Genomic DNA, 22,862 nt, shown 5'->3' on the forward strand with positions numbered 1-22,862 from the left:
AGTTTCATTTTTAATGATTATGATATTTTTAAAAATGCATAGACAATAAATTAAATTTTTTGTTTTTTTGACAATAGCGTTAGTGTCGAATTCCGTAACATTAAGTTTGAATAAATATTATTTATGTAGAACGAATAATAGACGAATACGTTATACGTTTTCTTTAAAGGAGTATGGTTTCATAATTAACGATTATGTTTTAATTAATTATAAATGCAAAAGTGTTGTAATTATTTTTGGTATTCAGTTATTAATGTTTTTGTAATGATAATAGAGTGTAAGACAAATTTGGGATTTTCAAATCTATTGATTAATTTAAATAAAAAGATTTTGAAAGCGATTATTTAGGAGCAGATTTCAAAGTGAGTAAAATAATTTTTATTTAAAAAAGTAAAATTTTTTTTTTGTTTTTCTAAACATATTACGCGTTGTTGAAATAACAATTAGACCTACAGAGATTTTGATGTCCTTCGCACCCATTTTTAAAACTCATTTCTACTAAAATAGAATTCGATGGTCCTGAAAGTATCAAATATCCGAAGATTTTATTGTTTTTATAAATATAATACTTATTATTAAAAAAAATTTGAAAATATGGTCAAAAATATTTTTTAAAGTTCTTCACACGTCTTGAAATTTCATTCTGCGAGTATTTCATTTGTTAATTTAAAAAAAAAAATTTAATGTTTGTTACTTTCAGCATTGTTTGAAATTTTTGAATTAATAATAATAAAATTGTCGGTTGATTTTTACTTTCATTGTCATAAAAACTTTTGAATAGTTATAGTAGATTTTGAAAATTTAATTAGCTGAAAAATTTAAAGTTATAGCTGTTAACTTTATTAAAACATTAATTATTTATCGTACTGATAAATAGATTATTCTAGCTTGCTCTAGTTAAATTTTAGGATTACAAAAATAGTAAAAAATAAAAAACGAATGTATTCATATGAACATTTTGAAAAATCCTTCTTTTTAATTTTTTCATATATTAATTGATTGTTTATTTAAGATTAAATAAATTGTCTAATGCCTATTGTTTTTATTTTTATCGAATTTTGTGTTATGATTATTAGAGAATTATTAGTTGAAAAATGATAGGTTTAAAACTTCAATAGTTGAAATAAATGAAAAGTTTGATTAGTTTTTGTTTAATATCCATTTTCATTGATATATTAAAGGGTATTTTTACATTATGCTCCTACTTTTTTAGTAAATTCAATAACTTTGAACTGTCACAACAGTAATATCATGATAATCAATTAAAGAAAAATTACTGCCTTAATTGAAAAAAAGACGATGTAGTTAAAATTTCGCTAGGATATGAATTTTTAAAAAAATTACTTACTGTTGCATTAAACTAGCTGTCCAACAAAATTTTGGGATTAAATTTAAGCCTAGAATTTGAAATTTTGAATTATAATTTTGACATGAAAATTTTTCTAACATTCATATATCGAATATCGTTTCATTCTTAAATAATAATAACTAAGTAATTTTTAAAAAATCTACATTACGGCTAAATTAAATTGTCTTCTTTTTTTAACCAATGCTCAATTTTTTTAAAATTAATTATTTAAAATTTAATATGATTCTAACAATTACAGTTCACTGTATATATTAAAAAAATAGGAGACACTGTCCAAGAATGTCTGTAAAGGAATAATTAATAAGCCATGTTTTCAACTTCCCTCTAAGAAAACCGAAAATTTTCAAAAATTCGGGTAGTTATTGGTTTCGTTCCGATTTTCGAAAACCGAATTTCTATCAGATCTTGATGTTTTGAGGTTCTAGGAAGCTATTCTGACTAATTTCACGATGATGTCCGAGTGTATGTATGTACGTACTCAACCGATAGACCGATTTTTTATTAATATTTATTCTGACGTAACTTAAAAATCAATTAATAGTAAAATTATTTATAATTAGCAATCTTTTTTAAAATCAAAAACTTTTTTTTTCAAATCAAGTTCTTCACATTTTTCCCTGATTTAGAAGTTTTATTCGTATCATTAAGATATTCAAAGTTTTTATTATATTTTCATTGTCAATAATTAAATTTGATAATTAAATCATGCGAGAAACCAAAAAAAAAGTCAATAAAATTAATTATTATGGCTGAATTTTTATTAATCGATTTTTAAAATATTTAATAAGAAATTTTATGATTTAAATAAATTGAAAATATACTAGTCACAAAAAAATAAGGGATATTAAAAAAATTCCAAATTTTTAAGAGATTTTCCAGAGGACGTAACTCGAAGGAAATGGTCGTACAACAAAAACAAAAAAGTAAATTGTAGCTCCAAGTGTCTACTTTTCTGATCTGGTCTTGAAAATTTTTTTATTATGCACGGTTCTGAGAGTAATCAAAAGTCAGTGATAATTATCGAAAAAAAATTATTGAAGCCCATAGACCTTTTTTAAGACGAGCAAAAATTTGGAAATTTGTTTTTCCAATTGTTTTCTAAGGATTATTCCGAAACCGTGCATAATAAAAAAATTCTAAGACCAGAACAGAAAACTAGACACTGAGTTACAAGTTGGCTTTCTTGTTTTTGTTATACGACCATTTTTCTTCGAGTTATATCCTGCTGAAAATCACTGATAAATTTTGAATTTTTTTAATATCCCTTAATTTTTGAGACTTGGTTGATTAAACATTTTTAAATTCTTGACTGTCGCAATTAAATTCCCGGATACTTTTCGAAATTCCCAGCTTGTGGGTCACCCTGAGTAGTGAATATATTTTCTACAGAGTGGCCACAAAGAAATGATTTCAAAATTCCCTGGTATTTCCTGGTTTTCCTGTAAAGCTTTTCACATTTTTCCCTGATTTAGAAATTTCATTCGTATCATTTAGATATTCAAAGTTTTTATTATATTTTCATTTATAATAATTAAATCATGCGATAACCACAAAAAATGGCAATAAAATAAATTAATATTGCCTACTTTTGATTATTCAACGTTCAAAATGTATAAGTTAAAATAATGAATAAGAAATTTTATGATTCAAATAAATTCAAAATACACTGGTTACAAAAATTAAGGGATATTAAAAAAAATTGTAAATTTTTTAGTAATTTTCAAGAGTTCGCAACTCGAAGGAAAGTGGTCGTACAATAAAAACAAAAAGTCAAACTGTAGCTTCAAGTGTCTAGTTTTCTGATGTGGGTCTTTAAATTTTTTATCATGCACGGTTCCGGAGCAATAAAAAATCAACCATAATTATCGAAAAAAATTTATTGAAAGCTAGAAAACTAGACACCTGAAGCTACAATTTGCCTTTTTTGTTTTTGATGTATGACCATTTTCTTACGAGTTACAACCTGTTGAAAATCACTTTAAAATTTGAAATTTTTTTTATATTCCTTAATTTTTATAACTAGTGTATAATTGAAAATTTTTTTAATTTTGAACTGTTACACTTTAATTCCCGGATACTTTTCGAACTTCCCTGACATTTCCATATTTCTCGGTTGCATTAAATTCCTTGATAATTCCCGGTTCGTGGCCACCCTGTTCTATATTTTAATTCATCAATTAAGTTTAAAAAAAAAAGAATTTAAAAAAGAAATAAATAATTATACACAGAAATATATTTAAAAAAAAATTGTTTGGAAGTTAGTAGTAAGTCACTAATTCAGACCGCATTTTAATATTAAAATTATTATGAATAATCATTAAACAACTTGACAAAATTTTTATAATTGGCTATTAGTTTAAAACACTTGTTCAATTTTTTAAAATAAATATTATTGGTTTAAAAAAGTATACTACGAATATTAATAAAATTGCATTGAATTTAGAATATATCAAAATTAAAATTTAATGTATAGTAAGCTGAATAAGTCCTTGAACTGGTAATATTCCAAAATTGATTCGATTTTGTCAAGTTAAAAAAAATATAATAAATCGAATGGAAAAGTTACAAATAAAAAGTATAACTTAATATTTCGAGGTCAGTATCGAGTTTTATTTTAGATTTTTAACGTACAAATTGTTTTTTACACTCGGCTTGGATACAACATCTGAAAATAGAAAAAAAATTTAAGATTTAGTTTAAAAAATATCATTTAATAAATTGTTTTATTTTAAACTCGAGCACGAAAGATTTAATCTACTTCGCTTTCAATAAAATTTGTTAATTTATATTGAATTGATATTATAATAAATAATAATAAAGATTTAAAATGGATACTTACAATTCTGATACGATGTCCCATAGCTTTAGCGGGTAAATTTCTCTTGAATTTAGCACGTACTGATCCACTGGTGCCATGTGGACGTGTTACTTTGCCCCAAATAGCACGAACTTTAGTTTTTCTTGTGGTTTTACCGGGAACAGGTGTCTTATTTTTAGCCTATTACACACATATTATAAAAAATACAATTAACACTAATTATTAACACGTTTAGAAATTGTTAAACAACATAAAATAAAATAGTAAAAGATTATTTACCTTGTAGACAAAAACACATCGTTTGCCAACGTAAAAATCAGAGTCGGCTTTAACTCTGGCACCTTCAACTTTTAACAAAGCAGTGTGCTCGTGTTGGTTCCTAAGACCTCGTCTGTAACCAGTGAAAATGGCTTTAGCATAAAGCCGTCCGTGTCTTTTGAAGGGCCTCTTCTTTAATGGAATTGGCTCTGAAGGTTTCTCCTTCAGTTTCTTTTCCTTAGGCGCAGCCTTGGCTTTAGTTTTGGACACTGTTGTATCTGCCATTTCTATAATTAAATAAATGTATATAATTATTAATAAATAATCAAACAATAAGGATATTGTTTAAAACATTTTGAGGTTAAATATAAAAAACTATTAAAAAATAATATAAATGTGAATTGTTATTAAAATGAATGAAACATCATTTATAAAAAAATTATGATATGCAATTAAAAAATAATTTTTTTCAAATAAAATATTTTTCACATGTTTAATAATAACAATTATTAGAAACGCCACATGAGAAATTCACTTTAAAATCCAATTGAATCGGATATTATCAACTTAATGTTAGCAAAAATTTCGTAAAATATATGTAAAATATAATACACCCTATTATTTTACATTTGTATTTATAAATATTCTTATAAATTAAAAAATTTGTTTAATAAATAAGTATTCAGTTAAATGACAGAACGACATACCGTAAGCGTACCACGAATAAAAAGAGCGAGACAAAAATTTAAGGTTATGAAAAATGAAATTGTAGAATAGGTGGGCAAGTGAGTAAACTGAATGAGCATGTGAATCTTGGTTAAATAGTTTAATATAAACTCGAGATGGTGCTGACAGTTCATTCTGTTTGGTCGGTATAATACTTAGTTGCAATAACTGAGATTGTTACTTTACCTTTCCTAATAGCCATTTTAGCTTGAAATTCACGGTAATTTGATGTTGAAATTACAATATTGGCCATAAATTCACGACGGGTAGCGTTCAAATCGGTAAAATAAACTAAAGATAAATAAACATTTAGAAAATTAAATTTAAATAGATAAAAAAGTAGATAATATAAAAAATTTATAAAAAAAAACAAACAGTAAAAAAATACTTAGGTAATAATTTAAATGGATAAAAAAATATATCGGTAATAAAAATAACAGAAAAATGAAAACTACTCTAAAAAAAAAATTCGCCAATTAAAACTGAGGATAAAAAAATAGCGCGCATTTTTAAAATCGGCTAACAGAAAATTGGTATAATTATATATTTATTCTTTTATTTATTTATCTATATTATATTTATTCTTATTTATATTCATCCGCAATTTTTTTTACTCAGGAAATTAATTACTTTTTTTTTTTCATCTATATTTTTAATTATACTGAATTTTTTTTATCAATTTATGTAACTATAAATTTTTGTTTTTGCAATTTTTTATAATTATTAGCTTAATCGAATAGATTAATGTTTTTTTTTATCTTTTTTTTTATTTGTAAATTTTTTTTTTTTCTTAAATTAAATTATCCATTTCTTTGTTTACCATATGTTTTTTTTTATTATGTATTTTTTATATTGTTTTTTTCATATATCAATATTTATAATTATACCAATTTTTTGTTAGCCGATTTTAAAAATGCGCGCTATTTTTTATCCTCAGTTTTAATTAGCTAATTTTTTTTTTAGAGTAGTTTTCATTTTTCTGTTATTTTTATTACCGATATATTTTTTTATCCATTTAAATTATTACCTAAGTATTTTTTTACTGTTTGTTTTTTTTATAAATTTTTTATATTATCTACTTTTTTATCTATTTAAATTTAATTTTCTAAATGTTTATTTATCTTTAGTTTATTTTACCGATTTGAACGCCACCCGTCGTAAATATGGCCAATATTGTACCTGAAATTTACTGCCCGAATTCGCCGTCAATTGGACAGCAAAAGTTGAAAATAAAAATTTGCGGTTAATTTTTCTTCAATTTATACTCAGCCAGAGTTTCTGATCAGAAAGTTGGTGTACAGCTTGGAGCATAAATGCCTGGTTACATTATTTCTCACTCGTAGTCAATCTATTGAAATGTATGGTAAGCGCTTGAAAAATAATGTTGGTTAATGAGAAATAAATCTAGGGTAATATGGAGCATATGATTCATTAAATGCTCACATTGATAGATGCTTAAGTGAATCTGGACATGTTAGACATTGTGAAGAAATATGTTGAAAAATATTCACAATAAATTGATAATTTATAAAATTATAATTTATTTTATAACTTAAATATTAATTAAATGAATTATCAATAAAAAAAGTTCGACATGTTAATGAAATAAAATCCGACAATTTTATTGATTCGAATTAATTCATATTAAAGATAACCTCTTCCACTGTTTATATTTATTTGTTTACCTAAAACTGTCAAATTCTTCCACTACTAGCCATCCTAATTAACAAAATCACAAATATGCCAAGTTCACGTTTTACTTGCGCTCGAGTGTAACCAACATTATTTTTCAAGCGCTTACCATACATTTCAATAGATTGACCACCAGTGAGAAATAATGTAACCAGGCATTAATGCTTCAAGCTGTACATGAGTTGCCATCAACTTGTTAGTAACTTGGCGGCAACTTCATACTGTGAAACTGTCGGCGACAAGTTGCTCAGCAACTTGTCAAAAATCTACTGCCGCAACTTGTCGCCAAGTTTCTGAGCAAATTGTAGTCAACTTATAGGCAACACAAGCTGAAAGTTGCCGTCAACTTATGGAAATCCCAACTTTTGCGGCCAACTTGGCGACAGATTGCGGCAGTAGGTTGTCGTCGAGTTGCGGCCAACTTGGCTATCAGGGTAGGTAAGTTTTTACGAAAAAAAAAGTCAGTTATCCGTGATAGCCAAGTTGGCCGCAATTTGACGACAAACTATTGCTGCAGCCTGCTGCCAAGTTGGCCGCAAAAGTTGGCATTTCCGAGAAATTTGTCGACAACTTTCAGCTCGTGTAACTGTTGCCTATAAGTTGACTACAATTTGTTCAGAAACTTGGTGACAGGTTGCGGCAGTAGATTGTCAACAAGTTGCTGAACAACTTGTAGTCAACTTGTCGCCAACAGTTTCACAGTAAGAAGTTGCAGCCAAGTTGCTAACAAATTGGTCGCAACTCATGTACCCCAACTTTCTGATCAAAAACTCTGGCTATCAGGGATGTTCATTCTTACCATTTCAGAAGGTAAATAAATTTATACATAAAATTGTGAACAATTTGACGGTAAAAAAATACTTAACAATATTTCAAGTCGAATTAACAACAAATTGACATAAAATTTGCCTGAAAATTTACGACAACTTTTTTCTAGTCAACTTTTGAAGTAAATTTGCATTCTAATTCGGGCAGGAAATTTACGTTAAATTCAATAGCAAGTTGCGTACAAATTCTCGTAAAAAATGGAAAAGTCCGAAGTTGACGGAATTTTGATGAAAAATTGAAGGAAATTTTTGTAAAAGCATATTTACTATACCAAGTCTTATTGTCCTTGGTAAATTTGCTCAGGACTTAATTAGGTCGAACATGTCTATTAACTTATGGAAATATCAATTATTGCGGCCAACTTGGTGACAAGTTACTGCAGTAGGTTGTCGCAAGCTTGCTGCCAACTTGGCTATCAGGGTAGTTGACGAAAAGTTGCCTTTAATTTTTTCAGAAAGTTGACGACAAGTTGCGGCAGTAGATGGCCGCCAACTTTCTGGGAAAGTTGGTAACAACTTCTAGTCAACAGTTACAAATGCTGAAAGTTACTCAAGCAATAGTAAAATTAAAGCGATTATTTCATGCACACATGAGATCAAAAATTGAGGTAGGAAAAATCGAATTCAATGAGAACGCTCTAGATGATCAACATTATCACTCAAAAATTGAGATGAAACATTTGACATCTCTATGACTGATAGTACACATAAAAAATTTCATTTCAATTATTTGCTCTCTTCCAGATGTAAAATGGCATATAAACGTAATGTAAAATAGCGGCTTCAATTTTACGTCAAATTTATATGTTATTTTATGAATAAAAGAGCTAAAAAGTTGAACGGAAATTTTTTATTTGTACTGCACGTCGTCAACATGTCAAAAGTTTTATTTCAATTTGTCAGCTGAAACTCTGGTTTCCTAGGTACAAATTGAAATAAAAATTTTTAATTGATTTAACACTCATACTGTAATAGTACAATGTTATATTTGAACGAAAATCTCGTTGAGAAGATAAAAAAAAAACAAATAGTATAGCTGACAATCTCTTTAAAAGTATGTATTATAAGTTTAATTTTGCAACAAATTGACAATTCATATATATTGGGACGCGAACAGAAATTCAACCGTCGGTAAGGTAAAACTTGTTAGGTAACTAACTAAGTAATGGAGCGAGCTTACCATAATGCCAAGTTGAGACGCAACCTGTCGTCAAGTTAGCCGCAAAACTTGATATTTCCATAAGTTGATGACAACTTTCCGAAAAAAATTGGTGGCAAAAGTTGGTCATTACATTAGTTGTCGGAAAGTTGCCTTCAATTTTCTCAGCAAGTTGTTGACAAGTTGCGGCAGTAGATTATCACCAACTTTCTGGGAAACTTGTAGTCAACAGTTACAAAAGTTGAAAGTTATCAACAATTTGTCAAAATGAATCGGTTAAATTATTTGAATTTAATTAAGTTAAAAAAATTTGTACTTCTATTCTATACGTAATTAATTATCAGATTATTAAAACGATTGTATGGTTACTGAAAATAAAAAAAAAATCTCGTAGAAAATATAATTTAAAAATTTGTGTATATTTGAAAACTTTTCAACTTGATTTTCTTTAGACATATTTAATATCGATTGCTTATTAACTTATTAATTAATTATTAACATTTGAGAATATTACATCAATTTGAAGATGTAAAGAAGTTGATTAAATTCAATTATTACTTACCCTGATAGGTTTCTGATTAGAAAGTTGGTGTACATAAGTTGCGACCAACTTGATGACAAGTCGTCGACAACTTTCGTAACTGTTGACTACAAGTTTCCCGGAAAGTTAGCAACAATCTACTTTCGCAAACTACCGACAACTTGCTGAGAAAATTTAAGGCAACTTTCCGTCAGCTAATGTTATGGCCAACTTTTGTCATCAACTTTCTTAGAAAGTTTGCGACAGGTTGCCATCAACTTGTGGAAATGCTAATTTTCGCGGCCAACTTGTCGACAAACTGCTGCAGAAAGTTGTCGCCAGCCTGCTGTCAACTTGGCTATCAGGGAAGTTACAGTAAAATTTACACTTCAATTCTTAATCATTTTGACGTCTAAATACAGCTCTGTATTTTTTTGGCGAGTTGGAATTTTAATTTGACGTCAACTTGCAGTTTGTTGCTATGAGGGAATATACTTAAAGTGAATATATTAATGCCTGGTCTTTGGATCTAATCTAACAGATATTCTAATGATCAAGCATTAATACTTCAAGCTGTACTTATAGTTTTATTCAACGATAAAGAAAATTAAGTCATAACCCTTATTAAAAGAAACAATTTAAAATGATTAGAAAAAAAAATTTTAAATAAGTACTTTTTAATGCTTTTGAATACTTTGAATACTTTAGAATTGCCCTTTTTATGGGCATTTAACATTGCAAATTGTTTCGAATCGTTACTTTTAATTAGGGAAGCTAATAAAAAAATACCATCTGGCAGCCAGAATGGATGATGTACAATGATGTACATTTATCATTGAGTGAATCGTTTTATTTACCCAGGAATTTTTCGAAAGTAAATATCTTACTAATTTGATAAAAATTATTTTCAAAATTAGATTCCAATAAGAAATTTAAAAATAATTTTTATTAAATTATTGTGTCATTTTACAGCATTTTATCTTTTTTTTTCCCCATAAATTATTTTAACGTAAAATATTTTTTTTTACTTTAATATGTATAGTCCCTCATAGCATAGTTTGCTTCAGCAAGAGTTTACTTACAAAAGTTTCGTTGAATTTGACGTAAATTTACTACCCGAATTAGGATGCAAATTCACTTCCAAAGTTGATTAGAAAAAAATTATCGTTAATTTTCAGGCAAATTTTATGTCAATTTGTTGTTAATTTGACTTGAAAAAAGGTTAAGGATTTTTTTATCGTCAAATTGTAGACAATTTTATGGATAAATTTACTTACCTTTAAAATGGTAAGAATGAAGATTACCGACTTTTTTTGTCATAAAAAGTTACCTTTAAATTGAAGCAAAATTAACCGCAAATTTATATTTTCAACTTTTGCTATCAAACTGACGGCATATTCGGGCAGTAAATTTCAGATAATTTCAACATTAAATTAGCGCCAATTTCAAGCTGAAGTTGCTATTAAGGGTTATTGCAAAATAAAATCGATTTTTCCATTTATGCGTTTCGAGATATCGATACTAAAATTGAGAACGATATCAGTTGTAAGCAAGATGGCGAATGTCAATGAGTATTATAAAAATAATTTCTACATTACTTTTAAACTGATCGAACGATTCAGCTCATCTTCGAACTTGATTAACTTAATTACCTAGAGAATGAGTGTGAAAAATTATTAGGATATGATAAGAGTTGTAAGCGTTATCGCGATGACAAGACTCGTTATATTCATAGGGCGCACAGGTACTTTTGAAACATAAGTATAATGAAAAGCATACATTAATAATTTGAAATAGTTGCGAAATTTAAAGATTTTTTTGTGCACTGTATTCTGTATTCTGTCCAAACTTTCAATGCTATCAAATTATTGTAAGAAATAGTCAAAACATAAAGTTTAAGGTAAAAAATTAAAGCTTGTTAAACAAGCTTTAAGATAATTTTCACAGGAATTGTCTATTTTAGTTTTAAAGTTTCAGTTTTAAAGTTTCATGAACTTTAACATTGAATAAAAAATGATTTTTTTGGAAAAATCGTGGGAATTACGAACAGTCATAACTTTCCTCACGACTAAATCCACTCTGGAAACACTGTAAATAATTCGGAAACATTATGTAACCACGCTGTTTCCAGCATGTTTCTAAAGTGGTTTTGTGCCATTTGACCATTATGATTCCAGAGTGTATCCAAAGTGAATACATGCTGAATCCATAGTGTACCCACAGTAAATACTTACTGAAACCAGAGTGTATTCAGAGTAAATGAATACCCGGGAAAAAATCAGTATGCATGTTCACGCATGATTCAGGTAAACTCATATTTGATCATGCAAAGATGTTTAATCATATTCATTCAATTAAGTTTTTGTTTTTTGAAGCACCCTAATATATACACTGATAGAAGGATTTTTTAATATTTAATAAGCCTTATTAACTGTTAATAAATGATTTTTTAACACGAGATGATTTAATAAATATTTATTAACAGTTAATAAATATTTATTAACAATTGACGAATATTTATTAATGGTTAATTAATTGTCTTTAATAAATGATTGATCAATTATTAATAAATATTTGTTAACTGTTAATAAATCGCATTTAATAAATCATTTATTAAGAAAGATGAATAAAAAATAAGCATAAAAGCTTTACTTTGATACTTTTTGTAACCTCAGAACTTCAATAAATAATAAAATTTAATTAGATGAGATAGATTTATAGTTTCCTTATAGAAAAAATGCCACTGAAACTAGTATAGCAGCCAGACAGTAGCAGCCAAGTAAAATATCTCAGGGACGAAAAAAAGAAAGGGCCCCGCGCAGCCCGAGTTTTTCAATTTTTTTTTTTAACACTAGCAAGCAGTTGTGTATCAGACGACAATAATAGAAGGGCGGGAAGGGGGGGGGGGGCTCAGAAAAATTGATCGAAGATTTTTTCTGTATTTCTTCTAACTACTATCTATTCAATATAATTATGCATTTTAAGCCTTACGCATAATACCTGGGGCAAAATGGGCAGGCCGATGATTCCGAAAAAAAAAATATTTTCATACTTTTATCGACAAACTATACAAAATTTTAATACTTGAATTTTTTAGCTGATTCTCGATGCCTGGAGTGAATTTGGCCATTACAAATATTGAGCAATAATGAATTTTTTGTTAATTGATTAATTTTTCAATTAAATTAATTTTCACCGTATACACAAATATGCTCATCGGAATGATATTCATCTACGCCTGCAGAAGAATCATAAGACCATTTCATCTAATTTTTAGATAGGATCTTTAAAAACTTCCAAACAGGCAGAAAAAAACATTCTAAAATTTCGAAATTTTATTATAAAAAGACTTGCATATATTTTATTCTTTATAATTGTAAAAGTTATAATTGACTTCTAGATAATGAAATGAATATTTCCACGTTTTAATCTTTCAAGGCTCAGATATATGAAGAAACTTGCGACCTACTAGCAATGAAGAATCGAACATTTCCAAACAAATTTCAGAAAAGACTAGAATCGAGATTTTTTAAAAATAAAGTTTTAAATCACTGACGACTACTAGACAGTTGACCGGATATTGTTAGACCTTAATCGATCGGGACTCAGACTCCTAGACAAAATCGCGACCAGCAAAAAATAAAAAATCTGATATTTCCTAACATTTTTTTCTGCACAGACTAAAGCCAATTTTTTTCTTGAAAAGTTCTAAGTTACTGACAGCTTCGAGATAGTTAACAGAAGATAACTACACCTTCATTGGTCGGGACTCGACCTCGCAGACGGAATCACAACCTGTTAAAGATAAAAAATCTGAAATTTTCCCATTTTATCCTATACAGGCTGAAGTCAAATTTTTTTTTATAAAGTTCTGAGATGCTGACATCTTTTAGATAGTTAATTGAGAATTTAGAGACCTTAATTGATCGGGACTTGACCTCCTGGCGACCTGTTAAAAATAAAAAATCCAATATTTATACACTTTTTTCTGTACAATTTAAAGCCAAATTTTTTCTTAAAGAATTCAAACAGGCTGAAGACTTCTAGATGAATAACTGAAAACGTCTAAACCTAACTTGATTAAAACTCAGCCTCCTAGACGAAATCGCGACCAGCTAAAAATAAAAAATCCGACATTTCTTCACTTTTATCTGTACAGACTGAAGCCAAATTTTTTCCAATGAAGTAATAAGTCACTGACGACTTTTAGAAAGTTAACTGAAGATGTCTAGATTTTAATTGAGTGGGACTCAGCCTCCAAGACCTTATAGCGACCTATTAAAAATGAAAAATCCGACATTTCTTCACTTTTCTCTATAAAGACTAAAGTCGAATTTTTTTTTTAAAGTTTTAAAAGGCTGACGACTTCTAGATAGTTAGCCGAAGATGTCTACACCTAAATTGATCGGGACTCAGCCTCCTAGAGAAAATGGCGACCTGTTAAAAATAAAAAATCCAATATTTTCCCACTTTTTTCTGCACAGTCTCAAGCCAAATTTTTTCTTAAAGAAGTCTCAGTTGCTCAAGACTTCTAGATGAATAACCGGAAACGTACAGACCTCAATTGAGTAGTACTCAGTCTGGTGGACCTGATAGCGACCTGTTAAAAAACAAAATCAGAGATTTCGACAGTTTTTTCCGAACAGACTAAAGCAAAATTTTTTTAAATGAAGTTTTGAATCGCTGACCATTTCCAGATAGTTAACCGGAAATCGCTAAACCCTAATTGATCGGGGCTCGGCCTTAAAGACGAAATTGCGACCCGTTTATATAAAGAATGCCAGATTTCTACCTTTTTTGCGTACGAACTGTAGGTCAATTTTTTTTTAACTCTCAAGTTACTGACGATTTCTAAAATAGTTTACTGGAAATTTCTAGACTTCAATTTATTGGGACTTAGTCTCATTGATGAAATGGCGACTTGTTAAAAATAAAAAAATCTGACCTTTGACGCTTTTTTTATAATAAAGTACATGCGAACAGAGATAGGTAAAATTTCTCAAATTTCTACATTTTTTTTTATAACAGACTCAAGTTAAATTTTTTTTTGGTTTACGTTTTAATTTTTTTTCGACTTACAGATAGTTACCTCGAAGGAAATCAAGTCCACACTTTATTCTTGCTTTCCAGATATTAATTATTTTTTAAAGGTGCTTATTTATTTAATGAAGAAGCCTCAAATTACAGAAATTATGTTCTATCGTTTATTTCATAAAAAAAACTCAAACCTTTAATTTTATTATTATTCTTAGCCTACGATGAATATTAAATATATTAAAATTTCCCCTATGGATTTGATCGTGTGTAATAACAGCGAGCTGGAGATATTAGTGACTTAATAGAGAAACAATATTCAAAGGAATTTTGTGAGTCTAGTGGTGGCTTCCTAGACTCCTTTAAATCTGATTCCTCTATTTTCTCTTTTTCTCCATCTGTGTCAAAGTACCAATCTCTATGATGCGTATTTGACGTTTTTTTTCTTTCTAGGTTTTTTGATTTTGTTAGCATTCTTGCTATTCCTTTTCTGGCAGTGATCATATCATTTTCCGTGAATGAACAGTAGGAACTCGTTGCAACACAGTGCCCCCAACATATAGCATGTACACCACAATTGTTGTATACATTCTTCATGGTGTCTTGTAATGGTACATCGTTTGGGCGCACTACTGTCCATTCTAAGACGTTACTCTGGTCACTCTCTTCGTTCCAGTACTTACTGGCTAATGTTTTGTACCCCTTTATTAAATGTTTCGGGATTCCTCTGGTATTCCAAAGCGAATCCAGGTACAAAAATATTTTGTGAGCCCGAATCGATACTAACAGAGTCTAGTGATGACTGAAATATATTGGTGACATCCACACATCATACTTTCCAATTTGAACTGCTTCCGCCCATTTCTTGTACCCAGGTTGTAATTCACCACTTTCGATAAACCCTGATGAAAAGAAACTTTCCATTACCAAAGTATTAAATTTTTCACACCGAGCAAAATCTTGCAATAATAAAAATGAGGCATTTATCACATTGTCGTCTAACTGCTCATTTAAATTTAGTGTATTGAAGCTTGGTGCGCTTAAATTTATTCCATACATTACTTTAAAAATGTTTGGAAAGTCCTTCGGGTAATCCAATTTAACGTTAAATAAAGTTTTATAAGTACTTGAATTTTGTCTATTGACAAGATTAAGCTCATTCACGTTTGTAGTTTCAACTGGGTCACTCATATCCATTTTTTCAAAATAATAATTGTTCTTACAATAAAATTTTTCATTTTCAGGTTGTGATTCATTTTTATTGGTTTTTGGCTTTTCACATTGGGATTTAAATTTGGAACGTCGCAAATATTTTTTTTGAGTGAAGTAAGTTGCTCCACTTCGTTTCCGGTCCCAGGTTTCTTCAGCTAATGGCCAGTCGCTTTGAAATGTATCATCATTTTCCACATCAATTTGGCTTTGTTTGTTTTGTTTGTTTTTTTTTTTTTTTGCCGTTCCGTGATTAATGCATTCTCTCTCTCTAAGAGTTTCCTTTTAATTATATCTTTCATTTTCGCAATAAATCTCGGTACTAGAATGTTTTTTTGATTTTTAAAATATATATTTTTCACAATATTAAAAAACGATTCTGCCGTTGCATTACTGTACCGGACAAAATGTTTGCCACACTTTTTTAGTCGATGTAAAATAGTGCCGGACCAAATTGAAAAAAAAAAAGGAATTAGATGTTCTAGGACATAGTTGAAAAAAGATTTTAAGACATATTCATTTTTGAATGGTTTTTCATCTGAGTTATCCATTTCTTTAGATTTATTATAAATTTCGGAAAAATCTTACATGATAAGTTGATCCATGACGTAGTTTTTTTTCAATTTTTTTAGATTTTTGTTTTTCTCCAGTATTATTCGTGATGTCGCATTCTGAATCCTCATCATCTTCTTTTTCTTCTTCTTTCAAACCATATAATTCATCGTCTTCAATATCTTCTACGTCGCAATTTAAATCGCCCTCATTTCCGTCTAAATCAGACGCTGTAGCTTCATCATCTGCATGCTGAGATTTATTTTTGGATTTTTGATTTTCATTTTTTTTATCATTTGAATTTTCTTGACCTTTTGTATGTAAAATTTTATCGACCAAAGTATAAACTTTATCGCTCCGCCATTCACACCCAAATACTTCACATCCTATCTGAAAGATTTCATCAGCTTCATCAAGCGTAGTACAGTGGACCAGTTGTGATATCCAATACAATGCAAGTTTTTTTATGGATTTAGACGTGTCTAATGTCCTTAAGTATCGTTGTACAGTTCCAATGAGATGAGTTGAACAAATATGAAGGACCGTAAAGCTTAATTCACTATTATCATCGGTCTTGGTGTCCAATTCGTACGTTGTATCAATGTATTTTTGAAGTGGCATATTATTAAATCCAAATGTTACCGCCTGCATAAGCGCTAAACTAAAATCCACTTCCACTTTGTGGATCACCGGTTTCTTTGTAGTTAAGCGCCTTATGCAATCGTTTACGGTTAACAAAAATATTGACAGATGATGTGCAGACTGTACTGAAGATATAAATTCTGCGATTGGGAGTGGTCCACATTCTTTAGTTTTTATTGCTGGTATAGTTAATGCGTAATAAAAAATTCGTTTGTGTTCTGCACTCTTCATTGGAGCAAAGATACTACCTGTAGCATCCAGGTGTAAAAATACAGTATCCTGCAGAGATATCAAATACTTTAATTGTGGAACAGTAAAGAGAATTATGTTAAATGGACGAATTTGAAATGTTTGAATATATCCCGCATAGTTTTTATATGGCCATTCAGCTTCATAAATTTTTATTAAACTTATTATGTGATCTACAAACTCCTTCGTTATATCGAGTTTGCCATTTGTTTCGCTCGAAATTTTATGCAAAATTGTGCTACTTGGAGCTTCATTTAAATTTCCAGATTTCAAAACATTTATGTTTTTTTTTGCTAACATTTTGTACTTGACAACATCAGGCTTCTCTTTTTCTAATTCTTCTGCAACTTTTAGTCTATCTTCTCCGCTACAATTTCTCCGATGCTTTTCTTCATGATTATGGGAAATTGGGCCACTTGCAGTCACTGTGATTTCATAATCTTCAAAAGGTTCTTTTATGGGTGAATAACATTCGAAGATACATTTTGTGCACCAACTATTTTTGCATTTTGCTTGAGCTACAAAATACCTGTTGTTTTTTTTTCCCTTCAGCATAACCCTTATGCTCTAGGAAAGCAAGTACACAATTTTCGTATTCTTTATGTTTCTCAAAAACGTCATTAAATCTAGATGTCCAGCCTTTCTTCAATTTATTGCTATTACAATTCCAAAATTTCTCCCAGAAACTTTTGGGAACAATTAAGATCGGGAGGTTATTATGAGTACTGTTGTTAGTTGAATTTTCGTTATTTATCTCATAGTTTTCATGGTAGATGTGAACGTTATTAAATTCATTACCAAAAGCAGATGATTGCAATGTATTAAAAATCATTCCAATATTTATTTGTTTCGTTTGATTTTTAATACATCGGTAACACACATTAGTGTGATATGTGACGGTTTTTGCAGCTGGATTATCAAAACCATACTTACTCAACATTTTTTTTGTGACACGTTCTAAAAAACAATTCGCAATTTTATAAGACGAAGCATCACTTGATTTTAAAAAGTTTTCCCAAGTGCATTCTTTCTTTAATGCAAAAATTGCTTCTGCAATATCATATTGTTCAATTTTCATTTTAAACTTTAATTTCAGCACCAACGCAATAATTTAAATTAAAAAAAATCAACACTTATAGTTTTGTTATAATCGAAATAAAAAATCTTATTTAAAAATTATTTTAAAGTATCAACTAACAGATAAATAAAAAAAATCGGTCTGTCGGTTGACCCTGCGGGCCAGCCCCAAAACTTCCCGCCTATTTCGAGCTCTTTGAGCTCAGAAAATTGTTGTAGATACATTTTCTCTTCGAGCTCGAAAATACTTTTGTATGCCTTTGTTTTCGAAAGAATACGTTTTTTACGATTTTTTTTCAAACAATATCTCTCGAACGAATAAACCGATTAAGACGTTCAAGGCGACAATCGACATGTTTTATTGAGTTCTATAACTGATCAGATTTTTGAATTGATTCATCAAGTCGTTTTTGAAATACTTTCAAAATACTAAAAAAAAAATCGGTCTGTCGGTTGACCCTGCGGGCCAGCCCCAAAACTTCCCGCTGTTTTCGACCTCAAAGAGCTCGAAAACATTAGTGTAGATATATTTTCGAGCTCTTCGAGCTCGAAAATGCTATCACATGCAATTGTTTTTTTATGATCTTTTCAAGCTCTAACAAGTTACCTGTTATTCTGAAGTTTGAAAATTTAAGAATCGAAAATCATCAATGAAGCGGTTTTTAAAATTTAGTTCCTGATTTTGTTCAGTAAAATAAGTGTATTGAGGCAGAAATCAATGTCGGGGATCAAAATCAAGATTTAAATAAATTTTGACTCATGTCAGAAACAATAAAATATGAAATATCCGATAAAAATATTAAAAACTACGTTTTATCGATTTTTTTGTTGATAATATGATTTAAACTAAAAACCAAGTTCGATGACATTATATGATCGAAAGAAACCATAAAAAAGATAAGTTGGTATGATATCAGGCACATTTTAGTACGTTATATTTTGATTTATCCGGAAAAAATAACATAAAATGTTATTTTTTTAACTTTTCAACGCCGATATCCTCAATAACTTCCCGAAATTTTTGAAAATCGTCAATTTTCTTAGCGGGAAGTTAAAAAATTTAATGTTTTTTAATCTTTCTGAATTCTCAATAAAAATTAAAAAGTATTCAAATCATCGATTTTCTTAGCGGGAAATTAAAAATTACAGTCAAGTGTATTTTTGATCTCGAAAATGTATTCTCTATGTTTTTGAACTCCTAGGCTGTTTTGGGGCTAGCCCGCAGGGCCAACCGTTGTCTAGGTTTTTTTTTTATAAAATTGACTTTTACAGTGGTTAGTAAGGACATCAAAAATTTAAGTTTGTTTGATTTATAGAGACAGGATCTGCGAATTTAAAATTTTAACTGAATATTAGTTACAACACAAGAAAATCAATGGTCTAAATTTTTTCTAAACGGATTGTATTTTATATGAGTTTTTAGCAGCGTCAAAGTTGGAAATTTTCGCATTTCGGCCAAAAAATCTGCAATATTGAAATTCGAAATAAGTATTAAGTACGATATAAAAAAATCAATACTGATAATTTTTTATCGAAAATTTACTCTCAGGAGAGTTTGTGAGGGTGTATAGAAATTTAAAATCAAATATCTTATTCCCGGGAAAGATGGTGCTACTACTACTTGCACTGCACCGCGTTTTTGGTGCTGCGCTACGCTACAGCTACTCTCAGCGCATTTCAGAATGCACCCTTTATGATTTAAAATTATTCAAAGCTGAACATTACATGTACCTGAAGATCGGAACGTTTTTCGCGCAGCGAAAATAAAAAAAATTTATGTAATTTGACTGCTTAAAGGTGACAACGGGTAATTGAAGTCGGCTGCAATTTTCGGCTGACGTGCTAGCGCCTATGCGAAATATTTTAGAAATCTAGATCCAGTAGATTTTTTACTTTTCATTTTGTTATTTTATTCTCGTCTAACGAAAAACGTTTTGATCTTTAGGTACATAAAATTTCAAATCATTTTGAATAATTTCAAATTGTAATTTTATGATTTAAAATTAGTCGAAGTTGAGAATATTGAATTATGTTAAATAGATTTGAATCATAATTTTATGATATGATAGAATATGAAATAATTTAGATTTTTTAAATCATTTTAAATTAGATTTCTTAATCAAGGTATGATGAGATATAATCTTTCAATAAAAATTTTTTTTCGTAAATGTCCATAGTCTTTAGAAAAAAAGAGCGAGGAGATAAGTTGGTCACCCAAAATAGTACGACCGACTCATGTCACAATCTTGTTCAAGGCTTGAGCAAGCCTGGTCTCAAGTTCGATAGACGTTAGTCTTTTCCTATCTAAGTGTCTTGCTGCAGATACTTGTGGCTGAATTTCAATAGCAAGTCTAGTGCAATCCTTACACATGAAATTCGTGTCAGAGTATAACTTAATTCTGGAGGGAGACTATAGTTGAAAATAGTTCTACATGGCTTGTTCAAGATTTGCTTAAGGCTCAAAATTGACCTTGAGCATTGAACAGATCTTGAGCATGCCATGTGTAAGTACCTGACGTAAGTTACTGGTGCGAAAAATGCACTAGAAATTTTTCAACTTCACCGTATCTAAGATATCTTCAATATTCTTGTGTACAATGCCTTGAGCAAGTCATGCACAAGTCTTGACGACGATTTCTTGCTATATGGTTTTGCGCAAGACCCATATGTAAAAAAAGACACTGGTGACTAGGGATTTTGCTTAAGGCCCTGGCACCAGAATCTTGCTCAAGCATGTGTTATTTGGACTATCCACACTTCGAACGTAAAAAAATTTTCTTATTAATAAGCTGCCATAAGGCAATGAACTCACGTTAATTTCTTGTTTTAAATAAAAAATATTTAATTTTTTTCTTGCAGATATTTTAAAATGGAACTTAAACGTATTCAAATTCCCGTTATTGACAATACTGAAAAGAAGTAAGTTTTTTTTAAGAGAATAAAAAAAAAACCCTCGATTTTCGAATTTTTGTTTTTCACTTATTGTAAATAGTATTAACTTTAAAGAATCGTTAATATTCAATCTATTATTTTTGCAGAAAACAATTGATTGATAAAATTGAAGTAACAACATTAACAATTCTTAAACAAATATGTAATTCGCAAATCCCAAAAATTTCATATCAACGCCGTAATTCAGAAATAAACTTGTCAAAGTCAACATCAATTGCCCTAAATGATTGTGATGATTGTCCTCTATTATTAGTATCTTGTGATGAATCACCAAATAGAACATTTAGTGACAATATAGTAGAAATAGATTCGTTTGATGAACTAACTAATTTAACGAAAGATTCATCTTCACAGCAAACTGAAACAATCGTTGATTTTTCTACTATATCAGGTCGAAAACAATTAACTCGTATGATGACAATCTTATCTAAGGCGCATAAATTACTTCTAAGTAATAAAATTCAGACTAAGCGTTCATTGTACTACGAGTTGAAGTCTGAAGAATCAACATTATTTGAAAATGAAAGGGTGGTTGATTATCAAATTAACAGTGTCGCTAAATTATTGGAATGCTCGACATGGGATTTAGGATTGATTGCTACTTCTAAGGGTCTTGTGGCTGGAAATTTAAAATTGTTTTTCGAAAATAATGACACAATCTTCTGTGATGTTTTGGAAGGTTGTTTGGTTCCACAATTGATGTCGAGCAATATGGGCCAATTGACTGCCATTGAGACTACAGCTAAATCAATTATTGTCGTTGAAAAAGAGGCCATTTTTAATAAGTTAATGAGTGAAAAATGCCCAGAAAAATTGGATTCTATTTTAATTACAGGTAAAGGTTATCCGGATACAGCCACAAGAATTTTTGTTAAAACTCTTGTTGATAAATTAGAATTACCTGTTTTTGTTCTTGTTGACTGTAATCCTCATGGGTTTGAAATCATGTGTACATACAGGTAAGCAGTTTTAATTATAGTTATAATTTTTATTCGATTTACAACAAAATTTCTTTTTTTAATATATATTTAATAGATATGGATCGTTGAATTTATGGTGGGAACGAAAAGAATTAAAATGCTTAAAAATAAAATGGATTGGAATTTATCCAACAGAAATACCATTTTTTTTTCTAAAAAGATTACCACTAACTGATAACGATTTAAAAAAATTGGATGCTCTTGAAAAACGTACGTATTTGACTGATGATGAGAGAAATGAATTAAAATTAATGAGACACGGCAAAGTCGAAATAGAGGCTGTCGCAACGAATAATTTTATTTCCATGGATTATCTTACATCCGTTTATATACCAATGAAAATCCGACGATTAACCCATACAAATTAATTTTAAATTTTATTTTACTTTATAGATATATATTTTGATTAACTATTTCTTACTTAATGTTACTGATTATTAATAATTAATTTTGAAATACTTATTGGGAAAAAAATTGTAAGAGTTTGTTAATTTATTATTTAACTAGTTGTTAAAAAACAAATTATAAAATATTTTAATAAACCAATTACCAATACTATATTAAAGATTGTTTATTTATTTACCCTTATTCAAAAAATTAAAGGAACAAAAAAGTCATATAAATTTTCTAGTGATTTTTGGAAAGCTGCATTTTCGTGAAAAACAGTCATATCGGAAAATAAAAAAAAGCAATTTGAAGCTTGAAATCTCGAGCTTAAAGACCTTTTAGCAGAAATTTTTTGAAGCCACGGTTATTGCGTAATCATTAGAAATAGCTCGAGAACAAAATTTTCTAAAT

At 29.2% G+C, this 22,862-nt stretch overlaps 2 protein-coding genes across 5 annotated transcripts; one reads left to right on the forward strand and one right to left on the reverse strand.

Annotated features, from left to right (window-relative positions):
* Positions 1-190: 190 nt before the first annotated feature.
* On the forward strand, positions 191-22,524 carry LOC103577287 (meiotic recombination protein SPO11). Of its 3 annotated transcripts, none has more exons than XM_014441209.2 (4): positions 191-362; positions 20,992-21,051; positions 21,171-22,043; positions 22,120-22,524. In XM_014441209.2, the coding sequence occupies exons 2-4, from the start codon at positions 21,002-21,004 to the stop codon at positions 22,430-22,432; spliced, it is 1,236 nt and encodes a 411-aa protein (XP_014296695.1). In that variant the 5' UTR covers positions 191-362; positions 20,992-21,001; the 3' UTR covers positions 22,433-22,524. The 3 variants fall into 3 exon arrangements, with proteins under 3 accessions (XP_014296695.1, XP_014296694.1, XP_014296696.1); XM_014441208.2 differs by lacking the exon at positions 191-362 and adding an exon at positions 10,932-11,113; XM_014441210.2 differs by lacking the exon at positions 191-362 and adding an exon at positions 11,181-11,269.
* LOC103577285 (60S ribosomal protein L35a) lies at positions 3,958-5,388 on the reverse strand. Of its 2 annotated transcripts, none has more exons than XM_008557862.3 (4): positions 5,358-5,388; positions 4,467-4,732; positions 4,209-4,367; positions 3,958-4,034 (listed from the first exon to the last, which is right to left on the reverse strand). In XM_008557862.3, the coding sequence occupies exons 1-4, from the start codon at positions 5,371-5,373 to the stop codon at positions 4,011-4,013; spliced, it is 465 nt and encodes a 154-aa protein (XP_008556084.2). In that variant the 5' UTR covers positions 5,374-5,388; the 3' UTR covers positions 3,958-4,010. The 2 variants fall into 2 exon arrangements, with proteins under 2 accessions (XP_008556084.2, XP_008556085.1); XM_008557863.3 differs by lacking the exon at positions 5,358-5,388 and adding an exon at positions 5,153-5,252.
* Positions 22,525-22,862: the final 338 nt, after the last annotated feature.

Source organism: Microplitis demolitor, chromosome 8 (genome assembly GCF_026212275.2).
Source record: "Microplitis demolitor isolate Queensland-Clemson2020A chromosome 8, iyMicDemo2.1a, whole genome shotgun sequence".
NCBI lineage: Eukaryota > Metazoa > Arthropoda > Insecta > Hymenoptera > Braconidae > Microplitis > Microplitis demolitor.

Bases quoted from the DNA above. Each gene is read 5' to 3' on its own strand.
- LOC103577287 (XM_014441209.2), top strand. From the start codon at position 21,002: ATGGAACTTAAACGTATTCAAATTCCCGTTATTGACAATACTGAAAAG. The intron at 21,052-21,170 runs GTAAGTTTTTTT...TTATTTTTGCAG, and splicing joins ATTGACAATACTGAAAAGAA to AAAACAATTGATTGATAAAA. The intron at 22,044-22,119 runs GTAAGCAGTTTT...TATATTTAATAG, and splicing joins GAAATCATGTGTACATACAG to ATATGGATCGTTGAATTTAT.
- LOC103577285 (XM_008557862.3), bottom strand. The intron at 4,368-4,466 runs GTAAATAATCTT...TGTGTGTAATAG, and splicing joins GATGTGTTTTTGTCTACAAG to GCTAAAAATAAGACACCTGT. The intron at 4,035-4,208 runs GTAAGTATCCAT...TTCTATTTTCAG, and splicing joins TGGGACATCGTATCAGAATT to ATGTTGTATCCAAGCCGAGT.